General features: G+C 41.5%; 9 protein-coding genes across 12 annotated transcripts; 3 read left to right on the top strand and 6 right to left on the bottom strand.

Annotated features, from left to right (window-relative positions):
- Nucleotides 1-287: 287 nt before the first annotated feature.
- On the top strand, nucleotides 288-2304 carry LOC17888151 (short-chain dehydrogenase/reductase family 42E member 1). The gene is made up of 5 exons (XM_006296169.2): nucleotides 288-547; nucleotides 700-1042; nucleotides 1132-1400; nucleotides 1499-1695; nucleotides 1769-2304. The coding sequence occupies exons 1-5, from the start codon at nucleotides 358-360 to the stop codon at nucleotides 2210-2212; spliced, it is 1443 nt and encodes a 480-aa protein (XP_006296231.1). The 5' UTR covers nucleotides 288-357; the 3' UTR covers nucleotides 2213-2304.
- On the bottom strand, nucleotides 2271-4827 carry LOC17888826 (AT-hook motif nuclear-localized protein 10). Of its 2 annotated transcripts, XM_023784174.1 has the most exons (6): nucleotides 4794-4827; nucleotides 3788-4248; nucleotides 3465-3517; nucleotides 3074-3205; nucleotides 2813-2974; nucleotides 2271-2724 (listed from the first exon to the last, which is right to left on the bottom strand). In XM_023784174.1, the coding sequence occupies exons 2-6, from the start codon at nucleotides 4236-4238 to the stop codon at nucleotides 2482-2484; spliced, it is 1041 nt and encodes a 346-aa protein (XP_023639942.1). In that variant the 5' UTR covers nucleotides 4239-4248; nucleotides 4794-4827; the 3' UTR covers nucleotides 2271-2481. The 2 variants fall into 2 exon arrangements, with proteins under 2 accessions (XP_023639942.1, XP_006294517.1); XM_006294455.2 differs by lacking the exon at nucleotides 4794-4827 and having other exon boundaries at nucleotides 3788-4748.
- Nucleotides 4828-6054: 1227 nt separating this feature from the next.
- LOC17889685 (SWI/SNF complex subunit SWI3B) lies at nucleotides 6055-8472 on the bottom strand. 2 transcript variants are annotated; one of them, XM_023785046.1, is made up of 6 exons: nucleotides 8269-8472; nucleotides 7774-8183; nucleotides 7240-7575; nucleotides 6707-6833; nucleotides 6487-6617; nucleotides 6055-6385 (listed from the first exon to the last, which is right to left on the bottom strand). In XM_023785046.1, exons 1-6 carry the CDS (start codon nucleotides 8423-8425, stop codon nucleotides 6218-6220), a joined length of 1329 nt encoding a protein of 442 aa, XP_023640814.1. In that variant the 5' UTR covers nucleotides 8426-8472; the 3' UTR covers nucleotides 6055-6217. The 2 variants fall into 2 exon arrangements, with proteins under 2 accessions (XP_023640814.1, XP_006294152.1); XM_006294090.2 differs by having other exon boundaries at nucleotides 7240-7650; nucleotides 8269-8471.
- A 225-nt stretch (nucleotides 8473-8697) lies between these two features.
- Nucleotides 8698-10737, bottom strand: LOC17890495 (cinnamoyl-CoA reductase 1). The gene is made up of 6 exons (XM_023784798.1): nucleotides 10522-10737; nucleotides 10051-10220; nucleotides 9791-9976; nucleotides 9539-9704; nucleotides 9256-9445; nucleotides 8698-9056 (listed from the first exon to the last, which is right to left on the bottom strand). Exons 1-6 carry the CDS (start codon nucleotides 10640-10642, stop codon nucleotides 8924-8926), a joined length of 966 nt encoding a protein of 321 aa, XP_023640566.1. The 5' UTR covers nucleotides 10643-10737; the 3' UTR covers nucleotides 8698-8923.
- Nucleotides 10738-11143: 406 nt separating this feature from the next.
- Nucleotides 11144-11982, top strand: LOC17890272. The gene is made up of 3 exons (XM_023784693.1): nucleotides 11144-11408; nucleotides 11514-11588; nucleotides 11674-11982. Exons 1-3 carry the CDS (start codon nucleotides 11244-11246, stop codon nucleotides 11725-11727), a joined length of 294 nt encoding a protein of 97 aa, XP_023640461.1. The 5' UTR covers nucleotides 11144-11243; the 3' UTR covers nucleotides 11728-11982.
- Nucleotides 11983-13145: 1163 nt separating this feature from the next.
- Nucleotides 13146-15658, top strand: LOC17888407 (protein LYK5). Its single transcript, XM_006295523.2, has one exon. The coding sequence runs from the start codon at nucleotides 13348-13350 to the stop codon at nucleotides 15376-15378; it is 2031 nt and encodes a 676-aa protein (XP_006295585.1). The 5' UTR covers nucleotides 13146-13347; the 3' UTR covers nucleotides 15379-15658.
- A 3244-nt stretch (nucleotides 15659-18902) lies between these two features.
- Nucleotides 18903-20158, bottom strand: LOC111830917. Its single transcript, XM_023783691.1, has one exon. It carries the CDS (start codon nucleotides 20142-20144, stop codon nucleotides 19041-19043), a length of 1104 nt encoding a protein of 367 aa, XP_023639459.1. The 5' UTR covers nucleotides 20145-20158; the 3' UTR covers nucleotides 18903-19040.
- Nucleotides 20159-20165: 7 nt separating this feature from the next.
- Nucleotides 20166-22018, bottom strand: LOC17888711. 2 transcript variants are annotated; one of them, XM_006294171.2, is made up of 2 exons: nucleotides 21929-22018; nucleotides 20166-21765 (listed from the first exon to the last, which is right to left on the bottom strand). In XM_006294171.2, exon 2 carries the CDS (start codon nucleotides 21753-21755, stop codon nucleotides 20184-20186), a length of 1572 nt encoding a protein of 523 aa, XP_006294233.2. In that variant the 5' UTR covers nucleotides 21756-21765; nucleotides 21929-22018; the 3' UTR covers nucleotides 20166-20183. The 2 variants fall into 2 exon arrangements, with proteins under 2 accessions (XP_006294233.2, XP_023639458.1); XM_023783690.1 differs by having other exon boundaries at nucleotides 20166-21775; nucleotides 21929-22017.
- Nucleotides 21826-24063, bottom strand: LOC17890029 (galactan beta-1,4-galactosyltransferase GALS1). Its single transcript, XM_006294023.2, has 2 exons — nucleotides 22708-24063; nucleotides 21826-22336 (listed from the first exon to the last, which is right to left on the bottom strand). Exons 1-2 carry the CDS (start codon nucleotides 23838-23840, stop codon nucleotides 21982-21984), a joined length of 1488 nt encoding a protein of 495 aa, XP_006294085.1. The 5' UTR covers nucleotides 23841-24063; the 3' UTR covers nucleotides 21826-21981.
- Nucleotides 24064-24776: the final 713 nt, after the last annotated feature.

Below are 24776 nucleotides of genomic sequence, written 5' to 3'. Positions count from 1 at the left end.
AACGATATACATATCTTGCTTAGATATCACACGTTCAATACTCTGCTTTTGAAAAGAAAAGGCTTATGTTGTAGAGATGGGAAACGTAACTGGTCCGCTAAAATAGTTTTTGTTAATTTTTTCTTAGTTAGGGCTATACGGACTCGAACCGTAGACCTGCTCGGTAAAAGAGTTCGAACTTCTTATTATCAAAATGATTCGAACTCTTTCAAAGACCCAACATGCATTTTTGTTTGCATTGGGGTATTATTAAAACTTTAAAGTACACGTGGCCAGGCATTAGCTGTGTGAGAGAAGTAGAAGAAGTAGTCAGACGCGCGGTGTCGTTCTCCTCGTTGCCGGTCAACTTGGAGAAAAATGCATTTGAGTGAGAACGAAGGTGTCGAAGGCAACACCTTCGTGGTCACTGGGGGTCTTGGCTTCGTCGGTGCCGCCCTCTGCTTAGAGCTCGTTCGCCGTGGTGCTCGCCAAGTCCGCTCTTTCGACCTCCGCGATTCTTCTCCTTGGTCCGATGATCTCAGAAACAGTGGCGTTCTCTGCATCCAAGGTTCTAATTTCATCGATCCCCTTTTATCGAGCTTTCAATTTGATCTTTACTTTCTTAAATCTCAATCCTTTGATTTAGTGCTATTAGATCAGACTCTTATCGATTTCTGGATTTATACTGAACATTTGGAGTAATGATGATTGATGAAACAGGTGATGTGACTAAGAAAGTAGATGTTGATAAGGCTTTAGATGGCGCTGACTGTGTTTTGCATCTTGCTTCCTATGGTATGTCTGGTAAAGAGATGCTTCAGTTTGGGCGTTGTGATGAGGTTAACATTAATGGGACTTGTAATGTCTTGGAAGCTGTGTTCAAACATGAGATCACTAGACTTGTCTATGTCAGCACTTACAATGTTGTCTTTGGTGGTAAGGAGATTCAGAATGGCAATGAAGGTTTGCCGTATTTCCCTCTTGATGATCATGTCGATGCCTATGGTCGAAGTAAATCGATTGCAGAACAGTTGGTCCTTAAGAGTAACGGCCGACCTTTTAAGTAAGACCTCTTCTTGATTCAGTTACCTTAGAATCTCGTGTCTATTATTAGGTAGCGTCGTAATTTTGCTTCTGCATGTGTTTTTGTAGGAATGGGGGAAAGCAGGTGTACACATGTGCAATCCGTCCAGCCGCTATATATGGACCTGGCGAAGACAGGCATCTTCCTAGGATAGTTAATCTAGCAAAGTTGGGTTTGGCCTTCTTCAAGATTGGTGGACCGAGTGTCAAAACAGACTGGATTTACGTTGAAAACCTTGTCCTAGCAATCATCCTGGCAAGCATGGGGCTCTTGGACGACATTCCTGGCAGAGAAGGACAGCCCGTTGCTGCTGGTCAACCATATTTTGTCTCTGATGGTAACTCATCTCTTAAGACACTCTCAAGACGAGAGCCTTATCTAAACATTTAGCCTTGAAACTTGCTTGCTAAATCAAGCTGAATTGTGACGTTGTAGGTTCCCCAGTGAATACCTTTGAGTTTCTACGCCCCTTACTAAGAAGTTTAGACTATGACCTACCCAAGCTTACAATTTCTGTACCTTTTGCGCTGTCCTTGGGTAAGTTTTTCCAAGGTTTCTACACTGTCCTATATCCATGGCTATCAAAGAGCTGGTTACCACAGCCCCTTATCCTTCCTGCTGAAGTCTACAAGGTAACAGTTTCTTCCCACTCATATTCTGGCTTAGATCCAAGCCAATTTGTATAAATCTTTTGATCTGGTGCAGGTTGGTGTTACCCACTATTTCTCATATCTCAAAGCCAAGGAAGAGCTTGGATATGTTCCATTCAAGAGCTCCAGGGAAGGTATGGCTGCAACTATCTCATACTGGCAGGAAAAGAAACGGAGATCTTTAGACGGTCCAACCCTATTCACTTGGATAGCTGTTACACTAGGAATGTTAGCTCTGTTTGCTTCTGGATGGTTACCCGACATAGGACCTGTGCCTTTCTTAAGAGCCCTACACCTCTATTTCTTGCGGACGATCACTGTTGTAAGGGTTGTCTTCATCGTATCAGTGGGATTACATGTTGCAGAAGGAATCTATGCGTGGTTTCTGGCTAAACGAGTCGACCCAGGAAATGCAGTGGGGTGGTTCTGGCAAACCTGCGCTCTTGGGTTTTTCTCAATGCGGTTTTTATTGAAGAGAGCCAAAGAGCACCATAGTTAAAACCAGTCTTGTTTTGATATTGTAATCAATATAAGCTTAAATGTTTTCAAGATTTAAAAACACAAAATAAAAGATCTACATTAATCAGGATATTCTAATCTCTGAACAACTTAATGGTTCTGAAAGTACATCGAAACACAGAATAGGCAAGTTATCACACTTGTCTGAACAGACAATTAGAAAACCTAAAGAGATAGCAATCATCATCATTTCAATTCATCATTTCAATAATAGGAAGTTGTTGATTTAAGACAGATCGAGACACTTGGCTACTTCCAGGACATGGGAAGGTTGGTGCTATTGTACGGTCCTCCTGTGCTCTGATGAATAGGGCTTGCATGTCCTCCTCCACAAGATGACTCACTCATTGCGCCTCGAGATTGCGGGCTACTCGGAGTCATCAGCACCTGCGTTGGAGCTTCACGCGGTAATGTGGGTGGCGATAGATTTATTTGTCCCACATGTTGTCTCGATTCTTTTTGTCCGTCTGGGATAAAACTCCCAACAACAATCTGTAATTTGAAAGCCAAATGTGTCCTTAAATTGAACTTATGGACATCCATATATCAGATATTTCAATTGGAAGAAGGCAGAAATCACCTGAACAGGTGATGCTGCAATAAGAAGACCAGCAACACAACCACCTAGGACATTACCATCCGTACTTGATAAGGACACGCTTAGACCTCCGGTCCTGCTTCTGTGGCCATTGTTCTCCAGCAAATGGAACGATCCCGATATAGACAGAATCTCAAATCTCCCCTGGTTTTCAATGTTATACAAATCACTAGGCTTAAGCAGTAAAACTTCAGAGACAAGAAAAAAAGGGATTGAAGAACTTTGCAAGCTGAATCTTGATACCTCATATGTAACGGTTCCACCAGATGTAGCAGACTGGCGAAGAGTCACATTGGAGATGGCTCCATTTGCAGACAAGACACACACAGCACGTGGCCCGTTCTGAGTTAACGCCATTATCTTTGATGATACATCCTGTCCCATAGATCAAACAGTAGAAATCATAAATATACAAAAACAAATGGACCTAAAAATGTCAGCACAACAAAACAGGTAAGAGAACCCTGAACAACATTCGCTTGTGACCAAATAATGATTGACATTAAAAGACAACAACTCAGCACTCCACATTCACAAGATTTAGAGACGTTGGTGATCGTTTTACTAGAAAGATAAGCTTCGACAATCTTAGACATCATAACAGTTAAGTAAGGAAATTCAACAAGATAGAGACCTCTCCAGTCCTCACGGTAAGTACATGAGGCGTAAATCCCATTCCTGTGGAGCCTGAAACAAGAATAAATAGATGTCAAGATTGGTGGAGGATTTAAAGAGCAAAGAATGGTTGAAGAAGACACGCTTAAAAGGGCATAAATTTCTATTTGTAATGGCGGGGATTCACAAGGTCATTGTATTACTACCATTTTTACTATATTCTAATAGATTGCAGCCAACACAGAACTTTCTAATTGCAGCACGTGAGGGAGACAAGATTCCAATATCAGAAGAATCAAATTAATGATATATATATATATATATATATATATAAATACATACCCAAAGCTTGAAGCTTGTGCTTATTGCCAGAGCCAGGAGGTCTTCCTCTCATCTTCTTCTCTCCTCCGCCGCCGCTGCTGTTGCTAGGCTGGCTCACCGTGAAAGAAGGAGCTCCGGGAACCAAACCAAGTGACATTTCACCACTCTCAGGTCCATACTTCCTCGGCCTACCTCTCCTCTTCTTCACTGGCTCACTTCCGGCCATGACTCCAGGCTCACCTCCGGGCATGTTCATGTTCATGTTCATGGTCAGGACAGGATTCTCACCTGGTTGTTGGTACTGCTGCGGTGGTGATGCTGACCTCATCGGCTGCTTGTACAGAGCATTTCCATCGTCGTCCCCGAATGACAATTGCATGTTCTGAGACTGCTGCGGGGGAGCTTGGCTGTGTTGCTGCTGCTGATGAAGACCCATAGTGAACTGCATTGGTGAATCTCCACTCCCTGCCATTTCCCTCTCACTTTTTTCCCAATAACAAAAACAGGGGAGAGCTGTTAGCACTTAGCAGAACATTAACCAAAACCACAAAACCCTAGTTTCCATTGAAGTTTGAAACTTTTAAGCCCTAAATCTAAACAACAAACGCCAGAGAGGGGACAATTCAGTGTTTTTTTAACTAACTAGAAGATTTTGTACCATATCCAAGGGAAAAAGTTCGAAACTTTAAGCCCTAAATCTATTCAAACTAGTCCAAAGATTCAGTATTTAACTCCAAAATTGTAACAATTGAGGATTTTTAGATCTCTCTCTCTCTCTCTCTTTCACACACTCTCTCACTCACTCACAAGCCATTGAGAAAGCGGATCGCGCTTTATGGAGGCTTCTGTGATTTTAGATTAAGATGCTACAATTATACTAAATTAAACCCAAAACACTTTTTTAAATATTAAACATTTACAGAAGAATTTTATTCTTTTTTCCTCAGAAAACTCAAACAGAAATTCTCGAAAATTACATTAAAAAAAAAAATTGAATGAGAGAGAGAGAGAGAGAGAGAAAACTTACGAGATAACTGAGGAGAGAAAAAAAAAAAGATAAAAAGAGACAAAAAGACAAAGACTCAAAGAGCCAAAGGGGATCTCTCTTTCTCTCTCTCTATATGTCCGCCTACAATTTTTTTGTAGGGTTTTTATTATTTTATTAAGACTAGAAAATCATCTATATATACAGCAGATCAAGTGACCTAAAATGTAATTTTGGGAAAAATCTAATAATTATTATTTTCACTTTCTTTCTTTATTTCATTTTTTCATTTTTACAAAAAAAAATCTAATTATTTAGCAACAGTATCTTTCACCCAAAAAGTTTCTACTCCTTTTCCAATTCACATTAAAAATTAATATTTTATAAGAGACATAATATTGTGAAAAAAAAAATAAGAGACATAATATATATCATTACGCAAAAAATAAACAAAAAAATTTAGCTATCCAATGATATTGTGAACCATACATATTAATGACCCGAAAATTTTATTGATGCAGAAATATATACTACTTTCCACGCTAGATATTAGAGACATATATTATTGACACGCAAAATATATAAAAATTAGCTTTTATAATATATATATAAAAGTTAGTTGAAAAGCAGGATTTTGTTGTTATAAGTTGCTAGTCGTAAAAGATTTTTGGTTTTTAACTAAGAAAAAATATATACTATAAACGTGTAATTTACGTAAATGTAATTTTTAACGTTAAGCAAAGCACTTTACATCGTAATAATAATAGGAGATTTTAGATTGTTATTTTTGGAGATTTTTATTTACGAACGATATTTTATTTTAATTAATGTGTAGTTGAAGGGTTTGCGTCTATCCTCGCTTTATACTAAGCTGAAACCTTTTAATGGTTTTTGAAGTGTTTATTTAGCGATCATGATGACTAATGTGGTCATCATGACGGATTATGCATATTTACTTGTTATGATTTATAACCATACAGAATGATCAATTTTTTTTTATCGAAGTTAAAAGATTTTGAGATTATTCATACTTTTTGATATAAAGTTGTATCTCTTATAGTGGTATTATACGTTTTGATCAGCTTGTTAAATATGAGAAAGTACACAAGTTTTGTTTTCCCATGTGGTGTCATATTAACATTTTAAGTTGAATAAAAATGATAAATTTTAGAAAATGTCAAAAGGTTGATGGATAAATTTTCTTCTATTTAGTGATGATTTAAAACGTATAGAATGAGTTAAAAATTCATTTCTTCATCTCTGGTTCACCATCTTAATCACTTCGCTGGAGTTTCAAATTCGGTTTGACTTCGAAACTATACAGGCATACACCTTTAATACCAGAAATTCGATATCATCTCATTTGGTTACCACAAACATCTGAAGTAAACTACAATACAGAGTCATCTTCATAACAGGGAAAGAATCGAAGAAGAAATATAACAGTTTCGAATTTAAAGTAAGTTCTAACACTCTACTCTATCTTCAGATTTCCGGGCCTTTCTTGTGTGGAAGAAAATGTTTAATTGATCAGTGAAAAGCAGATTCTTCATCTCCTCCAATTGTTTCCGGCTTCTCTCCATTTCTAAATCCAGTTTCTCGAAATGTACAATCCTATCTCGAATCTTCTTCATCTGTCAACCCCAATTTTGTTTTCCCCAACATCAGTCAAAAACAAGGATAACAACCACACACACACAAAATAGTTTACGGGAACTTGGAGATTGTTACTTACCTCCACTTCTACAACCTCTTTGATGGCTCCTTCTACCTCTTGCTCTTCCTTCTGGATCAGATATTTCGCATCAGCCCAAGCTCTTTCTGAGTCATTTCTAGTGCTTTCACCACCCGATGCAGCATTGGCCTCTGTGTATGAAGGAAAAAAAAAATGTCACTAGTGGATTTAGCTTGGGGCAGAAACGAACTGCAAATAGAGCCAGCTTGGTCTTTGATACCTTGTCGATTTGGGTCTCCACTGGCATTTATTTCAACCTCGTAGTCTTCATTAGATAAAGCTGTCACTGCCGCTCGAGCTGCTGCTTCTGCAACTTTTGTGCCAGCCAAGGCTGAAAGAAAAGCAGCCTGGAGACGACAAGGTATAAAGAATCTCATTCAGAGTAAAATAATGGAGCATAACAATTGAGATGTTATACAACACAGTACGATATAATCTAATACGTATACAATTCCTGACTGCCCTTATATATGTCACCTAGAATTCGATAATACTAGAGTTCAATTTTTCAAAGGAAGGCCCACAATGTATTCTAACGTTAGAGCCTTTCAAAAGACATTTATGCAAGTCATGAAACAGCTCAGTGCAGAGTGCAGACACTGAAATATTCTTCAGCAGCCTAACAACACAGTTGACTAAATTATTATAAAATGTTGGTTGTACAGTTGTACTCATTCATGTTGAATACTTGACACAAATATATTAACCTAGATAGAGAGAGAACACAGAGTCAGATTATAGTGAATTTCGAACCTGAGCCATGATTGGGTTGCTTGCATCTGCAAGAGGTGTCAATCTCATCCGCTTATTGGGAGAAGAACCGTCCTTATCACTTCCTCCAGATTCAAGATCAGCAGAGCCCTTGATCTGATCAAACGCCTCTGAAGCATCCTCAGAGTCAGACTCTTTTACAAACTGTTCTCCAAACGGAAGCTTGACAAACTGCGAAACACAATCCTTCTCGGTTCTACCAGTAACATAAGGTGCAACCTTCTTCCAGTCATCTCCATAGTGCATAACAGCTTCCAGCAGCTGCAGAATTTCCTTTTCGGACCACTTTGACTTTGACTCCTCACTAATCTCAACACGCTTAAATTCCGACGAGTTAATACCAACGCGATAGTTACCACGGACATAACACCTCGCACACAATGTCAAGTCATACTGAAAAGAAAAATGTATACTTTGCTATTGGCATATTCCTAGTAGCACTAATCATACAAGTGACAAAACTCAGTACAAAATATATGACTACATCAATGGTTGGGGAGGAAAACGATATCAAACCTTATCACAGACGAAACAAGCTATACTGCAAATTGATTTGCAGCCATTACAGATTCTCTTGGCTGTTTCTTTGACAGTTGTGGGAGGCTCAGAAGCAGCATCTCCTGCGGATTTTACAGCTTCCTTGTCGTCCCACTTGAGTGGCTTAGCGGAGGAGGAGCTAGAATAGTTGATAAGCCCCCAAGAGTCAAGGAAATCAAAGACGCGACGAATAGAGACAACATCACTGACAAGAGTTCTCCGTACGTCAGTGAAGCTAATCTTCCGAGGATGGTCATCTCTATACTGCTTGATGATTGAGTTCCTCAAGTAAAGGTAAAACTTAGGGTTTTTGGAAGACGACCTCGAATTGAAGAACTCCGGCAGTGACCGGACCTCGCATTCGTCGATGCCAGTCGACGAAAACCATCCTAATAGGTACAATATCCATAAGAAACAGTGGGAGTACAATATCATTATTAAAACCAAGGTTTCCCGGGGTTTGCGCAGACTTACGGGAGTAGCTAGGTACGTAGATTGTATCGATTTCGGAAGACGAAGACGGCGGTTGAGTCAATTGCGAAGCGGTGACTCCGGACGTGGTTTCGGATAGAGAGGAAGTATTCGGGAGATTTTCCCCAGATCCACCGGAATCGGAAGCTTTCGTGGCCATGGCTCAGTTCAACTAACGCAGCTTCGCCGGAGTAGGAAATAGAAAAAAAAATTTATATCTAGTTTACCGAGCGGCGCAAAACGAGTCTCGGTCCGGTTCTGATCAATGTCCAGATCCGAGTCCGGTCCAAGCACAGTACACTTTTATACTCCGGTTAGAATATGTTGGTTTACTTGTTTGTTCATTTAATAGTAAACCAGACGGGTTTAATTCACTTGTTTGGAAACTTAACATATTAGCAATTCATACTCTTGTATAAATGTAACAATTCATTAACAGAGCAAAACTGAAAAGTGGAAACTAAATTTTTGTTTGATACTCTGAAACTGGAAAGTAACTTAATTTGTAGATAAGTACACAAAAGTACTATGTGTGCTCAACTCTTATTATTGGAGTAGAAGATGAGAGAGTGTTGTGTGCATTGCAGATGAGGACACTTAACACATGGAGCAATAAACATGACCAAAACACTTTGTTTTTGTTCTTCTTTCCAAGTTTTTAGTCGACAAGCTTAGCTTTCCGGTAGCTCTCTACAGAATCCGCAAGTGTTTCCTCCAAAGGACGGTAAGTCCACCCCAACTTCTGCAATTTCTCTGAACTCACCTTCACCCTTTCTTCCGCTTCGATGTATCTATCATTGGATAAGTAGAGCTTCGATCAGAATTAAAGTCTTAAGAGACTTCAGACACTGATCTAAACGAAATGTGACATTGTTTACTAATGAAAGTAAAAAAACAGTTTATAAGGCTTAATGGATTTTAGTCAAATTGTCAAGGATGGTATTATTAGTGTTACTAATCGAGCTGAGAGATGGGATATTGTTTGCTTACTTCTTTGGATAGTTGTAATTTGGATAAAGATTCTTCAGCTTCTCAACAACTTCTTGTTCTTTAATCGTGTGGGATATGCAGATGTATCTTCCTTCAGCTTCTGCTTTCTCATAAACCAAGAGTAAAGCTTGAGCCACATCACGCACATCTACCAAATGTCGTTCTTGGTTATCACGTGATTCAAAACCCTCTGCAACACACTCAAGTAAAAAGTAAAAATCAAGACAAACTCATATACCAAGTTGCTTCTAACAATCCCATATGTGAAGAGGCTTGTTTATACCTTTAAGAAGCTTGAGAAGAACCAGACTACTAGCATTTACTGTGTGCTGCTGCAGTATAGGTCCCAAGACAAGGGTTGGGCAAACACTGACAAGATCAAGTCCGGTTTGTTTTGCAAATGCAAAAGCTTCACTTTCTGCTCGTGTCTTTGACAGACAATACCAATTCTGCCAGAGGGACTAAAGTCAGATTTGAAAGAAGAAAAAAAGGGTGAAATTTAAAAAGTCAGATAAGGGATTCAATATGCATAAACCTCAGTTTTTTTGCAAAACTCCTGATCAGACCAACAGGTCTCATCTAATACTTGATTCTTTGACCACAACGGGTTCATGAAAAGTGCAGCTACAGAGGACACATACACAACACGCTTAACATTTGCTTCAATACATGCCTTAAGCACATTAAGTGTGCCATCCACTGCGGGTGCGATCAATTCCACCTGCAAAACCAGTCGAAGCAGAGTGATACAATGTAACATATAGCCAATTAGATAGTTAGGAATGAAATCCTCACCTCAGGATTTGGGACTGAAGATGGTGGAACCGGACATGCAACATGGAAGACACCAGTGCAGCCTGCAATAGCGGATTGAAGAGACCCGTAGTCCAGCAAATCAGCCTTGAAGAGCTTGAGTTTGTCACCAGCTTTTTCAAGCTTCTTCAGATGAGCATACTTCTCATTATCTATATCAAGAACCATGGATAAAACTCTTCATCAGAACAACAACACTAAAAAGAAGAGAAGCAACTAAATGATTTGGGAACAACAACAAACAAACTCAAAAGGCTAAAACTTTATATCCGTAAACAGAACAAAAACTAGCGAATCTAAGCTAAAACCCTAGTAAGTAGATGAAAATTGCATGAATACACAGGTGAGCTAATAATATCCCGATCAAACATATGAGATGGGTGAGTGAGGTAGCAAAAAGGTGGAAACTTTAAAAAGAGGGATAGAGGAAAAGGAGAGGAGGAGGATGAGTACCAGGGTCTCTGACAGTGCCATGGACGAAGTAATCCTTAGAAAGGAGAAGATCGACGACCCACGAACCCAGAAAACCTCCGGCACCGGTTACACAAACCTTTCCTCTCTGAACAGCCGCCATTTCCGATCTCTTGATAGTACCGAGAGAGTAAACGAGCAGATAGATTCTTATTTAAATGGACTAAGAGATGGATTTCGATTTTTCTTCTTCTTTTGTCCAAGTGGCACCTGTTTGACCAATGACCATTGCCTCCCCTCTCCATCTCTCAGTTTCACATCCTTCATATCCTTTCTTTGACTATTTTATTATATCTGCAACAACAAAATTAGTAAGTTTGATGTAATCGAAAGTCAAAGATAACACTATGCTCAGTTGACTCCTATCTTATGTTCAAAGTCCATGGGCCAACTATTACTGAGTGTTAACAATTATGTCCGGCCCATAATATATTTTGATCGGATCTCCTAAATGCTACGTGGAGAAACAACAACCGCATGATGTGTCAATCAGAAACAAAAACAGAATTAACCGTCTCGGCGACCGGTTTAGCTTTTGGCAGTGTTCACCAAGCAAATGCGAATCAAAATCAAATCGCCTGCTTTTACTTTTACTTGTTCAATTCCATATCAAAGAATCATCAGAAGTCAAGTAATCAATCCTCGGAGAAGAGATCCGTAGTCCTTAGAAGAGACCCAGTGGTATTGAGGCAGCATCAATCAAAATGGCTAGCAGCTGGAGAAGATCAATTGGGAACGTGAGGTCGTTCATCGGTAATTCCATGGGTGGTCTCAGAGGTGGCCAGAGTGCCGCTTCTTGGGTCGTCGCCGGAACTATTGCTTACTTTCTCTGGATTAAGCCAGCTCAAGATCTCAAAAAAGAACAAGAGGTACCAATTCTTCATTTCACATCCCAAACTTTGTGCTTGTCTATGGAATCGTGTATGGAATGGAATCTCAAATTTACATTTCTGGGTTGTCTCTTGTCTGATTAGGCTAGGGCAGCTCTTGCAGCAATGGCGGATCCGAATCAATACGTTGAGAAGAGGAAACCAATTGCTGATCCTCAGGTATAACATTCGTCATTTTGCGATTTTTTTATTAGGATGTATAGTTTTGAATACCAATGGTTTTTGTATGCTATTATATCTGCAGGTTACTGGTTTGATCTATGGAAACAAGAACAGAACTGATAAGCCACAGGATTGAAATTTTCTGTAAGTTTGAACATCTGGTTGTAAGTTAGCTTCTACAGTTTTTTGTCAGGTTTCATATAGCTGAAGATCATGTATAGACACTATAGTAGTTGTCACTTACAACGAATAAAAGATGGAAACTTTTTTTTGTTACCCAACCATCTGTGAAGGATTTTATATGCATTGACCATTGAGTGAGGTTTATAACGGATCTGATACTTCGTTTTGATTCTCAATACTTTTTTATACATTACCCTTTTACTCTGTTCAGTTTGGCTCCAGTGGGTTTTATGACTGTTAACTATTGTAGTTTGCCCGTTTAGATTTCCTTCTGTGAAACCGGTACTGGAAATCTTATACACGTTGTAGTTGAAATCCTTGTTTACCCTTTTACATCGGTGAAGGTGTATCGGATTACATCTTTTCAGGTCCTTGCAATTATTCTGTAGTTGGTATGTTCTACTATGATTGTGTTATGCCACAACGATGGGCGATTATGTTTGTGGCATGTTAGGAAAGAATGTTCCGTTCTTTAGTTTGATTGCAAACGGAGAATGATCTTCTTTGAGAAACATGCTTTTATATCTTCTATGCAGTTGAAGCATGTTACAAAGCAATATGCTTGTAGTGTCCTTATCTTGTGTGTTAATGAAGTCCATCTATATTAGACTTTGTATCCGTGACAACCATATGTGTTATGTGTTGCGAGTTTTTTGGTAAACCTTTAGGAATCCATGAACTTTAATATGGGAGAGTTTTCAACTCGAACCTCTAGAATTATATCTTCCGTATAGGAGAATGATGAGAAAATGGTAGTGCCAGGTAAGACCTGCTTCCAACATTATCATACCAGAAACCAAATGAATCTCTTTCCTTCCAAGGAACAACGCCATTTAGTTCAACGAAGAAGAATTCACGTAAACCCTGACTGTAAGTCTGTAACCCAATTACTATTCATCAAAAACTTGTGCAGCCAATTGTGATCGGATCGCCAAACTGTGTAAAATAAAATCCTAAACAGAATTCTACTTAAATGTGTATATTTTTCACAAATCTGAATATAGTACAAAAGTGACCGGGAACACCATTTACAAAAAAAAAAAAAAAAAAAAAAAAAAAAGTTCCCAAAGAACAAAGATGCTGATTTTGGAATTTTGGCTTCCCATGCTAATAAGTCATCAGCTCTAAAGTTTTGGTTTCTTCAAACATCAGAAAGTGTATTTGTGATTGATTATAGAGGATGTATTGTCTCTTTACCAGAAGATCCAAGACCAGCTTTGATTTGAGTCCATGAAAAAAATCCAATGTTGCTTAAGGGCATTTAGTATACAATTACTTTTGTTTCATTTTCATCTCTAGACTATGTACTAAACAAAATGACAGACCCGGTCAATACGCTATATAATTATGAAGACGTACCAAATTTCTCCTCTCTCCCACTGTATATGTCAATTTGTTTCATTTTATTACAGTTCCGACCAATGAGAAAACGTCTGAAAAAGTCAACACAACGACGCGTTTCTGTTGACTAATAATACGTTCCCCGCCGTCTCCTTTGGTCTAAATCTAATGATCATCCTATGTTAAATTCAGGAGAAGCTTAAGATCGCCTCTTCAAATCAAAAACACAACCATGGCTGCGCGTACACTCCACGCGCTCTTAGTCTCCACATTACTCCTCCTCCTCCTTCTCTTCGCCGCGTCACCGTCGACAGCTCAGCAACCGTACGTCAACAACCACCAGCTCGCCTGCGAGGTCCGAACTTTCGACAATATAACCAACGGTTTCACCTGTAACGGCCCAGCCTCTTGCCGCTCTTACCTCACTTTCTGGTCTCAACCACCGTACAACACCGCCGACTCAATCGCCAAACTCCTAAATGTCTCCGCCGCAGAGATCCAATCAATCAACGACCTCCCAACCGTCACCACCACGATCCGCACCCGTCAATTAGTCGTCGTCCCAGCTAACTGCTCATGCTCCTCCTCCTCCTCCGCCGGAGGATTTTACCAGCACAACGCCACTTACCATCTCTCCGGCAACAGAGGAGAAGAGACTTATTTCTCGGTGGCTAACGATACTTACCAAGCTTTATCCACGTGTCAAGCCATGATGTCACAGAACAGTTACGGCGAGAAAGAACTAACCCCCGGCTTAAACCTCCTGGTTCCTCTCCGATGTGCTTGCCCCACCGCGAAACAAACCGCCGCCGGATTTAATTACCTCTTGACTTACTTAGTCGCCATGGGAGATAGTATCTCCGTCATCGCCGATATGTTCAACAGCACATCCGCCGCTATAACCGAAGGTAACGAGCTTACATCAGACACTATCTACTTCTTCACGCCGATTCTTGTTCCTCTCAGAACTCCACCCACCAAAATCGTTGCATCTCCGTCGCCTCCTCCACCGCCTGTTGTTGCTACGCCGCCTCAAACAACCCCCGTTGATCCTCCGGGATCCTCTTCTTCTCACAAAGGTATTTACATCGGAATTGGAATCGGAGCTGGTTTGCTTCTCCTTATCTCATTCTTAGCTCTCTGCTTCTACAAACGTAAGTCTAAGAAGAAGTCATCGTCGTTGTCGACGTCGACGCCGCCGGACCTGAACAAGTTCACTGATTCATCTACCAAACAATCTCTTCCTACAACAACGAGTCAATGGTCTATTGATTTATCCACTTCATCAGAAGCTTTTGGTTTAAGATCCGCAATCGAATCGTTAACACTTTACAGGTTCAACGATCTTCAATCCGCTACTTCCAATTTCAGCGACGCAAACAGAATCAAAGGCTCTGTTTATCGTGCTACGATCAACGGAGACGATGCGGCTGTGAAAGTGATCAAAGGCGATGTCTCTTCCTCCGAGATCAATCTCTTGAAGAAGCTGAATCATTCTAATATCATCCGTCTCTCTGGTTTCTGTATCCGTGAAGGGACGTCGTACCTTGTCTTCGAGTATTCGGAGAACGGATCGATTAGTGATTGGCTTCATTCATCGGATAAGAAGACTCTGACATGGAAACAGAGAGTTGAAATAGCAAGGGATGTGGCAGAGGCATTAGACTATCTTCATAACTACATTACTCCACCTCATGTCCATAAGAACTTGGAATCCACAAACGTACTTCTTGATTCTAATTTCAGAGCCAAGATTGCGAATTTCGGGGTTGCGAGGATTCTCGATGAAGGTGATCTTGATCTTCAGTTAACAAGGCACGTTGAAGGAACTCAAGGCTACTTAGCTCCAGAGTATGTGGAGAACGGAGTCATAACTCCAAAACTTGACGTGTTTGCTTTTGGAGTTGTGGTTCTTGAGCTTCTTTCAGGGAGAGAAGCAGTGACGATAAACAAGAAGAAGAAGGAAGGAGGAGGAGAAGAAGAAGAAGAAGTGGAGATGTTGTGTAAAGTGATAAACAATGTGCTTGGAGGAGAGAATGTAAGAGAGAAGTTAAAAGAGTTCATGGATCCATCCCTAGGGAATGAGTATCCGTTAGAGCTGGCTTACACCATGGCTCAGCTTGCCAAGAGCTGTGTTGCAACTGATATTAACTCGCGCCCATTGGTAGCTCAGGTTCTAACCACGCTCTCGATGATCGTCTCCTCCTCCATCGATTGGGAGCCTTCTCATGACCTTCTTCATTCGGGCTCTCTTGGCAACTAGTTCATTTTTTGCTCTTAATGTCAATAACTAGTATTTAGATTTTAGATAAGGCTAAAAATATAAGTTAAGATATAAAACAAGTACCACATTGTGAAACAAAGTAATAAGAGCATATGATAGAGAGCGCTTTATTTAGATCTTGGCATGTTTTGTACTTCAGAAAAAAGTTCAGTTTCTTCAAGTGAGAAGTAGAATCTTACCACTTTCATGTATAATCATAGTCATACCAGAAGGGACAAAGAATCAAGTTGTTGCTCCATTTAGGAGCTTGTATGTTATATTCAGAAACATTAGAATCTATACATATGGCTTGCCTAAGAATTGAATCACAGTGACAACTAATTTCCAGGTCTAATACTAAGACTCACCTTTGACATAATTGCTTTAATATTTAGTAGACAGCATCTGTTATTTTATAGAGTTCCGACTACTAGTTACTATCATCGAATGAATCATTGAACGAATCAATGATTTTAAAAACCTTTAGCTAAATCAATTATTGTCTTGTGACAAAAGGGAAAAACCAACGATGTTTCGTAGCTGACCACTGACCTGAGTAACTCTATTTTTTTTTTTTTGGTAAAAAGACGGGAGATAGTGCCCTCCCTAAATTTTATTAAAATAAAAGAAAATTATACAATAACGTTTCTTGGCCGAGGGGGACCAACCACATCCTCGTGTAAAATCGACGCCACATCCGGCAGGTTAACATCAAAATGATAAAAACCTTTAGATAAAGAAAACGCATAGTTTGCTAACCCATCTGCGAGACGGTTAGCTTCCCTATACACGTGAGAGATACGGACAATCCAATCCTTTGATAAGAAGCCATAGCACAAACGTACTAGGAATGACAACGGATGAGACTCACTAATCCCTGTCGTAAGAAACCCGACAACCACCTTCGAATCCACCTCTAATTCCACACGAGTAAACTGACGTTCCCAAGCAATCACCAAGCCATAGTACACTCCCCAAATCTCAGCCATAGGTGCAGAACAAATCCCAACATTTACCGCAAAACCTCCACACCAATCCCCATTATGGTCCCTTAAAGAACCTCCTGCTGTCGCTAGCCCCAGGTGACCCCGTGAGGCACCGTCCGTGTTAAGTTTAATCCATCCCGCGGGAGGAGCAGTCCAGCCAATCAAACGTTCAACCCGCTCAGCCCCTCTATTTGGTCCCGTCAGTACCAGATGCGAGTCATAGACCTCCTTTGCAGCCTCTTTAATGAACCGAACTCGGTCTTTGCACCTCCCATTCGAGCCAAAGATGTTTCCGCAGCGCCATTTCCACCCCCACCACACAGCCATAGCAAAAACCGTAGCCCATGAAGTTCCTGAAGCTTCATCCCGCGCACCTAAGTTCTCATACAACCAAACAAGTAGAGATGTTGAGAAAAAGGATCCCGCATGTCGTGGAAGTACTAACCGTCCCCATAAACCCGCCATTGCAGGACAGTCACGAAGAACATGGAGAATAGTTTCCTCGCCTCCTTTACACACTTGACACACACTTGTATCGCAAAGATGACGACGTAAACGTTCTGTATTTGTCATAATACCGCGGTTTGCAACCAGCCAGAGGAACACCTTAGTCCTTTCCGGGATCACGGCTCCCCATATCCGATCAAACAAACCTCCCATCATCTGTCGAGGGCAAGTATTCCGGGTTAAAAAGTTATAAGCCGACTTCACCGTTAACTTCCCATCCAAGGTTTCACTCCAAGACAATCTATCTCTCGAGCCCGTGAAATCTTCAACAACCACAGCCGCGAGTTGAAGTCTAGTCCTATCGGATACATAAGGTAAAATATGACTAAGATCCCATCCTTGCCCCACTACCCACATATCACGCGCCCGGACCTCCTCATACCCCCTAGGTAAATCCCTTATACACACGTTCACCAAAGCAGTATTCATGAGCCACTTGTCTGTCCAAAAGCGAGCCTGCCTGCCATCCCCAAGGACCCAACTAGACCATGGGATCACCACTTCCTTTAGCCCCGTGATCACACTTCGCCAAGTCGACGACCAACGCCCCTTTTTAGTAATCCAAGTACTATCATGAATATTACCAACCTTATACTTACTTCGCAGCACCTGAGCCCATAAACTAGTAGTGTCATGCATTAAACGCCAACCCACTTTCGCCAACATGGCGACATTCATTGATCGAGAGTTTCTCACGCCCAAACCCCCATCATACTTCGGACTACAAACCCGATCCCAACTAACCAAGTGAAGTTTCCGTTTTTCCATAGTACTGCCCCACAAAAAATCCCGAGACATCCGCTCCAACCGGTCCAAAGTTACCTTTGGCAATGCGATCGTACTCATTGTGTGAATAGGAATAGACGAAAGAACAGCCTTTGTAAGAGTCAATCTCCCCGCCATACTCAAAAAACGACCCTTCCACCCCGATAGTCTCGTCGAAACCCTCTCAACAACGTCACTAAAAGTATCCTTGTTGATTCGTTTCTGAAGGAGAGGCATGCCTAGATACTTCCCCAACTCCTTTGTAGCTTTTATCCCACTCTCAGCACTTATCAAATTAGCCAGCTCCCTATTCACATTCTCAGAGAAGAAAATTTTTGATTTTTCCAGGCTAACTTTCTGACCTGAAGAAGCACAAAACTTTTCTAGCACTCTCCTTATTACTCTTATCTGACTCACCGACGCCTCGGCAAACAGAATAAGATCATCCGCGAAGCAGACATGAGATAGCTTAGGGCCACCACGCGACAAAGAGATCGGCTTCCAATCCTTAACCGCCACTGCTAGCCCTATCTGATGACATAATCTCTCCATACAAAGAACGAACAAATACGGCGACAACGGGTCACCTTGTCTCAAACTCCTCTGAGGTATAAACTGCTCGGTCATATCCCCATTCCACAGCAAGCTCATTGAAGGTCCGGTTACGCACGTCATAATCCACCCTATCCATTTTTCAGGTAATCCTGCAGCTTTGAGAGTATCCTCAAGGAAATCCCACCTTATGCGATCATAAGCTTTCTCTAGATCAAGCTTCAACAACATCCACCCTTTTCTACCTTTCTTCATACGCATAGAGTGCACTGCCTCTTGAACCACCACAATGTTGTCTGTGCTCAAGCGACCCGGAATAAAACTAGCTTGAGCCGGACCTATAAGCTTTGAAATAACTCCTTTAAGTCTGATCACCATAGCTTTTGTAATTGTTTTAAACAACACATTACATAGGCTAATCGGCCTAAACTGCATTATTCTCTCCGGTTTCAAAGTCTTCGGAATGAGAACCACCAGCGCATCATTCATACCTTGAGATAAACACCCTGTTTCAAAGAAATCCAAAACAAATTGCACCACTGAATTCCCCACTACATCCCAAGAATGTTGATAGAAAACCGGTTGATAACCGTCAGGTCCCGGAGCCTTAAACCGCCCCATACTCCGTACCGAACATTCAACCTCATGGGCCGTAAATGGCCTGTTAAGCTCCAAAGTCTCGTCCCGCGTTAACCTTTCAAAACCCACGGAAGGCAATCTCTCCACAATCGGTTCAACATCATCCATAGAATATAACCGTTTGTAGTAATCTATAGCTAACTGCTCCAACTCCGACGGATTCGAGACCCAGATACCCGACTCATTCTTAAGCGACTCAATCCTATTATTCCTTCATTTGATGATAGTTGAAGTATGGAAGTACTTCGTATTACGATCCCCAAGCGTAATCCACTTTTCTCGAGCTTTTTGAAACCAGAGAACTTCTTCTTGCTCAAGTACAACTTCTAACTCCTTAATCAAGAAAGCTTCCCGTTCCAACATAGCATCCGTTTGGGAAATATCCAATTTATCTTGGATATCTTTGATTTCTTCCATGAAAGCCTCCTTTCTCCTCTGAATATCTCCAAAAACCTCTCTATTCCATTTTTTCAAAGTAAATCTCAACCCATACAAGGCATCTGGAGTTCGCAACTCGCCATTCCAAGAATTTAAAAGCAACTCTTTAAAACCCGGATGTTGAAGCCAAGCAGCTTCAAAACGGAAAGGTCTTCGTTTTGAATTCCCTTCCACCCCTGGCGACATTTGAACATAAAGCGGAGTATGATCAGAAGACAAAAACGGTAAGTGACTAACACGAGCCTCTTGCCACTTTAATCTTGTGTGGGCACAACACAAAACCCGGTCAAGACGCTTGGCCACATAAGTTCGTTGGACTCGACCCCTCCGCCATGTAAATTGAGGGCCTCGGAAACCCATATCAATCAACTCGAGCTCATTAATCCATTCTCCGAACGCAAGTGAGTCCGGAGACAGATGACCATTACCCCCAACTCTCTCGTCAATGCGTACTATTGTATTAAAATCACCACCGATCATAAGTGGTCCATCAATACTAGTAACCACAGCTTTCAGGCTAGCCCACAAACCACTCCTCCGACTAACTGTAGGAGCTGCGTAAACCACCACCAAGTGAAAGCACTCTACCCCTTGCTTCACTCTCGCATGAATGAACTGGTCCGAAGAGCTCATAATCTCCACCTCCCCCACATTAGACCTCCATAGGAGCCAGAGCCCACCACTCTGCCCCGCTGCATCCACTCGAAACGAACTATCAAAACCTAAACCGTGACAAATCCGCTGAGCTCTGTCTCCCCCCGCATGAGTTTCAAAGACCGCCAGAACATCTGTCGGATACTTCTTTAAAATGTATCGAATAGACCGCCTAAAGTTGGGTTTATTTGCCCCCCGGCAATTCCAAAGTATGATATTCGTCATATCTTGAGCATAAAACCACCGAACCGCCGGGGAAAACTGTTATGCCATTAACTTGTCCGCCACTCCTTCCGGCGGGACCAACTGCATTTCCAACGCTCTGTCCTTAGCTGGTCGAACAGGCCCAAGACCATCTACTCCATTCCCCTCAGGCGACTCCGTCATGTCTCCATCACCTCCCGACATCACAAATTGGGACTCACGCCCCACACTCCCCATCTCCACCCGCATCCGCTTACCGGATTCAGATAGCTCCACCCCTCTCCCCGTTGGTCCAAACACGAGCCCCCTAGTGGCCTTGAATTTCGAAATTTGTTTGGGTTTCGGCCCACCATTTCCATTAGGCTTCCCCAAACTTACCCTTCGATTTTTTGAGTCATCATTTGCTCTCGGCAGGCCTTGAAACACGACCTTCTCTTGCAAGCCCACTCTTTCGTGGCCCATGTTCTGCTCCTTGCTCACAACCGTCAACGGATATTCATTCTCCTTATTTGCACCCGACGTAATTACTACATCTCGTGATTCCAGGGATACAACTCCATCCTCCAACATACCAAAACTATTTGATACCGCAATATTCGCACTTTCCTTTTGCCCCGAGATCTCCCTCAGATTTCCTTCTGTTTCCTTTCCTGACTTTGCAGCCGCCAAGGAAACTTTCCTCATCTGTGAAGTTGATCTATACCCGGTTTTCCTCACCGTTGTAAAACCATCTCCCCCTTCACTCCCACCGGGGACCACCGTAGCCGTCGTCTCTTTCTCCGTCACCGGCATCACTGGTTTCCCAGCTGGGCAAGCATGCACCAAGTGTCCGTACAAACCGCACAACGAACAAATATTCGTAAGCCCTTCATACGCCACATAATACCTCTCAGCATTTATCATGATCGTTCCCTTCAAAGGATATGCAAGGTTCACCTCAACACATATCCTCGCAAACCTAGCCCGATCGAAATTTAGAGTCGCCATATCCACCTTAATCGGTTTCCCCAAACCTGTTGCTATTTCCATTAATATGGATCGATGATACATGTTAACTGGAATATTAGACAACCTAACCCACACCGGTGTTGTTACGATCTCATTCCGCATAGGATCAAACTCCGGAGACCATGCTTGCACCATCAAATAACTCCCAAAAGCTCTCCACGGCCCGCCCGTTAACACCGCCAAATACTCTTCTACAAGCTCAAAACGAATCATAAAAAACTGACGAGGCAAATCCACCACGTGCATAACTCCTCTCGGTTTCCACATCTCACGTAGGCGTTTGCTAAGAACTGAGATAGACATGTTACGTCCCAGCACCTTAACCACCATACAGTTCTTCCACAAACCATTCATAGCTTCCAATAATTCTTTCCCCACCGTGACCACAGGTTCACCATGCACCCCATCTGGGAACACCACCTTTACTCTCTCCTTCACAAACTCATGATCAATAATATCTTCCGGATTCGGTCGGCCACCACTCCCACCACCGATAACATTATTCACCCAAACCCGCTGTCCATCCGGTGGATCCCCAGGCGGTCGGACCCTCTCCCCTGCGTCCACCATAGATACGTCGGGAACACTAGAACCCAAAACCCTACCATCGCCGTCACTCGTCATCTTTGGGTACCTGAGTAACTCTATTTTTATACTAGTAAGTTTAATACAGAACAAAAGAAAACACAACTAATTCAAAAAATACTGTAGTACTATTGATTAAAGTCATTAATGAAATAGTAAAAGAGGATAAAACAGAAGGAAAAATGGATACAAGTAAACAGAAACAACTATACCTTTATAGACAAAATGCTTATTAGAGAAAAGATTAAGTTATTATATCCTTTGGTCATGAGAAATTCTTCACATCCGTCCCAAGTTTTTTCTGCTCAAACTCTTTAATCGTCTTCACTAGCTTCTTCATGTTGTCGTCGTACACATACGGTAGCTTATTGTACAATGTCACTTTCTTCTTTGCTGAATTTGGTAACATTTCTCTGCAAAGCTCCTCATGCACTGTTATGGTGTTGTGGTAATGGTAATAACGTATCTTCGTCTCTGTCTTGTGTAGTGTTTTGCCTACTATGTTTTCAGACATGTGAACTCCTGTGGCAAATGCGTTCTTCGCTTGGATCGCATATTTCCTATCACGGCGTATATTCCTTCTTGAATCCTTAAATAGCAGCTTCTCAAATCCCCATTGCCTGTAAGTAAGAAACAAGTTTGTTACTTTTCGTTACCTTCATATGCAGAAATACCAAAGAATTGGATCAAAGTTCCCGATTATATTCTAATAGTATCATCTAATCTAAAGACAGGACATGCTTGAAACATCCATCATAAGTGAAAGTGTGTTTCTTTTCATCAAACACCACGAGCACTGAATCAAAGTGAAAGCTAACTTCCGGATTCGATCCTAATAGTTACATTTGACATCTTTGCATTTTCTAGGATCATCTATTCTAAAGACAGAACAATGCTCATAAGCTATCCAACAATATTCCAAATTCCTAATCACTAAACTTGTCGATTCCAAATTGCATTATAAAAAGGTTTTTGAGGTTGAAATTAGTACCTAGGATAATCTTGAGAGGAGTCGTTTAAGCAAAGAACACTAGACATTGGATTCTGCTCAATCGTAAACTGTGTATTAACCGAGAACTCGTCGAGCACAGATTCGAGCGTGTTGCCGTGCGGCAAATAGATATACTCATCGACATCGAAGAAGAAGGTCCAGTTAGCAGCATGCCGATACCGATGCAAGCAATCATTAACAATGAGAAACTGATTATAGTAGTAACCATCATACTGAGACTGATCCCTAATATCTTGAACCGTAACCCGCCCAGCTCGAATCCACGGGTCAAGAACTTTCCTAACTTCCGGGGACACACCACCAGCATCGTGGAAAACAAAATGCGATTTATCTCCAAAGAACCAAGCGTGGTAAGCCATCCACTCTCTCATACGCGAAGCGCTCACGTTACCGTACAGCGACGAGCCACAGTAAAGGTAATCGTATTGATACGGCGGCGAGTATTTAGATTCGTCGTAGACTCCGGCTGATTCCTCTAATGTAGTGAATCGTTCGAAGAGTTTGGGAGATTCGTTGTAGTAAGCGTTGAGGATGAGCTTACCTCCGGTGTTATCGGAGTTAGGGATAGAATTGAAAGTGCAGTTGACGACGACGACGGTGTAGACTCGGCCGTAGCCCCAATCTGGTAGAATCTTCTGTGCTTTAGCTCGAATCGAAGTTCCATTGTTAGAAATCCACTCACACTTGTACCATGGTTTCCCGAAGACGTGGATCGGCTTCGAGGCGAGTCCGATAACGGAGAAGGTCGCTGGACCGCCGCGGTAAGCTCCCATTAGTACGAAAAGCGCCGCGGCGTTACCGAAAGGTTGGAAAACTCGCTTGTTCGGATCTGAGGGAGTGGAATCGTACTTCTGAGAAGCTGCTGCGGTTGTGGTTGAGAGTGAGGTGGTGAAATTCGTCGAGAGAGAGGCGGTGAAGTTCGGTGAGGAGAGTACGTTGGTGGTGGTGACGGCGGAGCAGGGACGAGCAGTGGAGATGAGGTTGTGATAGTAAGGAGGAAGGTTCCAGATAATCATGACGAGGGAGAGAGCTAGCAATGTAGCAATTAATGGTTTCTTCTCGAAGCAGACAGTGGTGGTTGACAAAACCGGCGGTAAGACCTCCTTCCTCATGGTTTTCCGGCGCCGGTGAGTCTAACAACGCACCGTTTCGGTTCGGTTCAATTATTTTTTATAATAATATTTTAAAAAGGTGTGACGACAAGCGTCAGAGAGAAGGAACGAGGAGAGGCTTTGCCGACACGGCGTGTAGTAGAATGAGAAGGAAGAGAGGGAGAGGACTCGTGGCTGGCTCACATATGAGTAGTGTCTGTGTGTGACTGTGTGATGTGGTGGAGGTTGGTATAAGAGAGAGAGTAGGCTTGGATCTCTTATGAATTACGAAAACGACATTATTGCCTTGTTTGTTTTTTTTATTTTTTGTATTATTATTATTATTTGTATAAAAAGGTTGGATCGTTTGATTAAATTGCTGGCTCCCTCTCAATTGACAGCTCATGGACCCATACCACCCGTGCCAACTTGGCGTTACGGTGCTTACTCGATCTCTTCTTCTTCTTCTCTTTTTTTGGGTGGTTGGTTACAAGAATCGAATGAGTAAGTTTAGGACGAATCAACGTAAAGATGAGCTCGTTAATTAAAGTGTTTTGTGAATTTCCCAAGCCAAAAAAAAAAAAAAAAAGTAAGTAAAAGAGTTTGTAACAGTCATATATTGTGGGATAGTGAAGAAAAGAGAAGAATACAACGATGTTCTTTTTCTTTTTTTTTATTAAAAGAAATGGTTTAATACTATATAATTGGTGGAGAGAAGTGCTGTATCTTTTTTATGTGATGGTTAGAGAATCAGTAACCTTGATTTAATTATAAGACATGATGTTATTCTAATTGGATTTTCAGTAAACGTACGGCACAAGGCTTCTTATAGTTTTAGTCTTTTAGTAACAAAGCAAAATGTGTACATTGAATGCGTAATACGATTTACATGCATTTAAAGGACTTGTCTTTTTTTTGTTGTTTCCGCCGAAAATTAAAACGTCAATAAAGGAGATC

The sequence above is a fragment of the Capsella rubella genome, unplaced genomic scaffold (genome assembly GCF_000375325.1).
Source record: "Capsella rubella cultivar Monte Gargano unplaced genomic scaffold, Caprub1_0 scaffold_4, whole genome shotgun sequence".
Lineage (NCBI taxonomy): Eukaryota > Viridiplantae > Streptophyta > Magnoliopsida > Brassicales > Brassicaceae > Capsella > Capsella rubella.
This window is presented reverse-complemented; position numbering and strand designations above follow the sequence as displayed.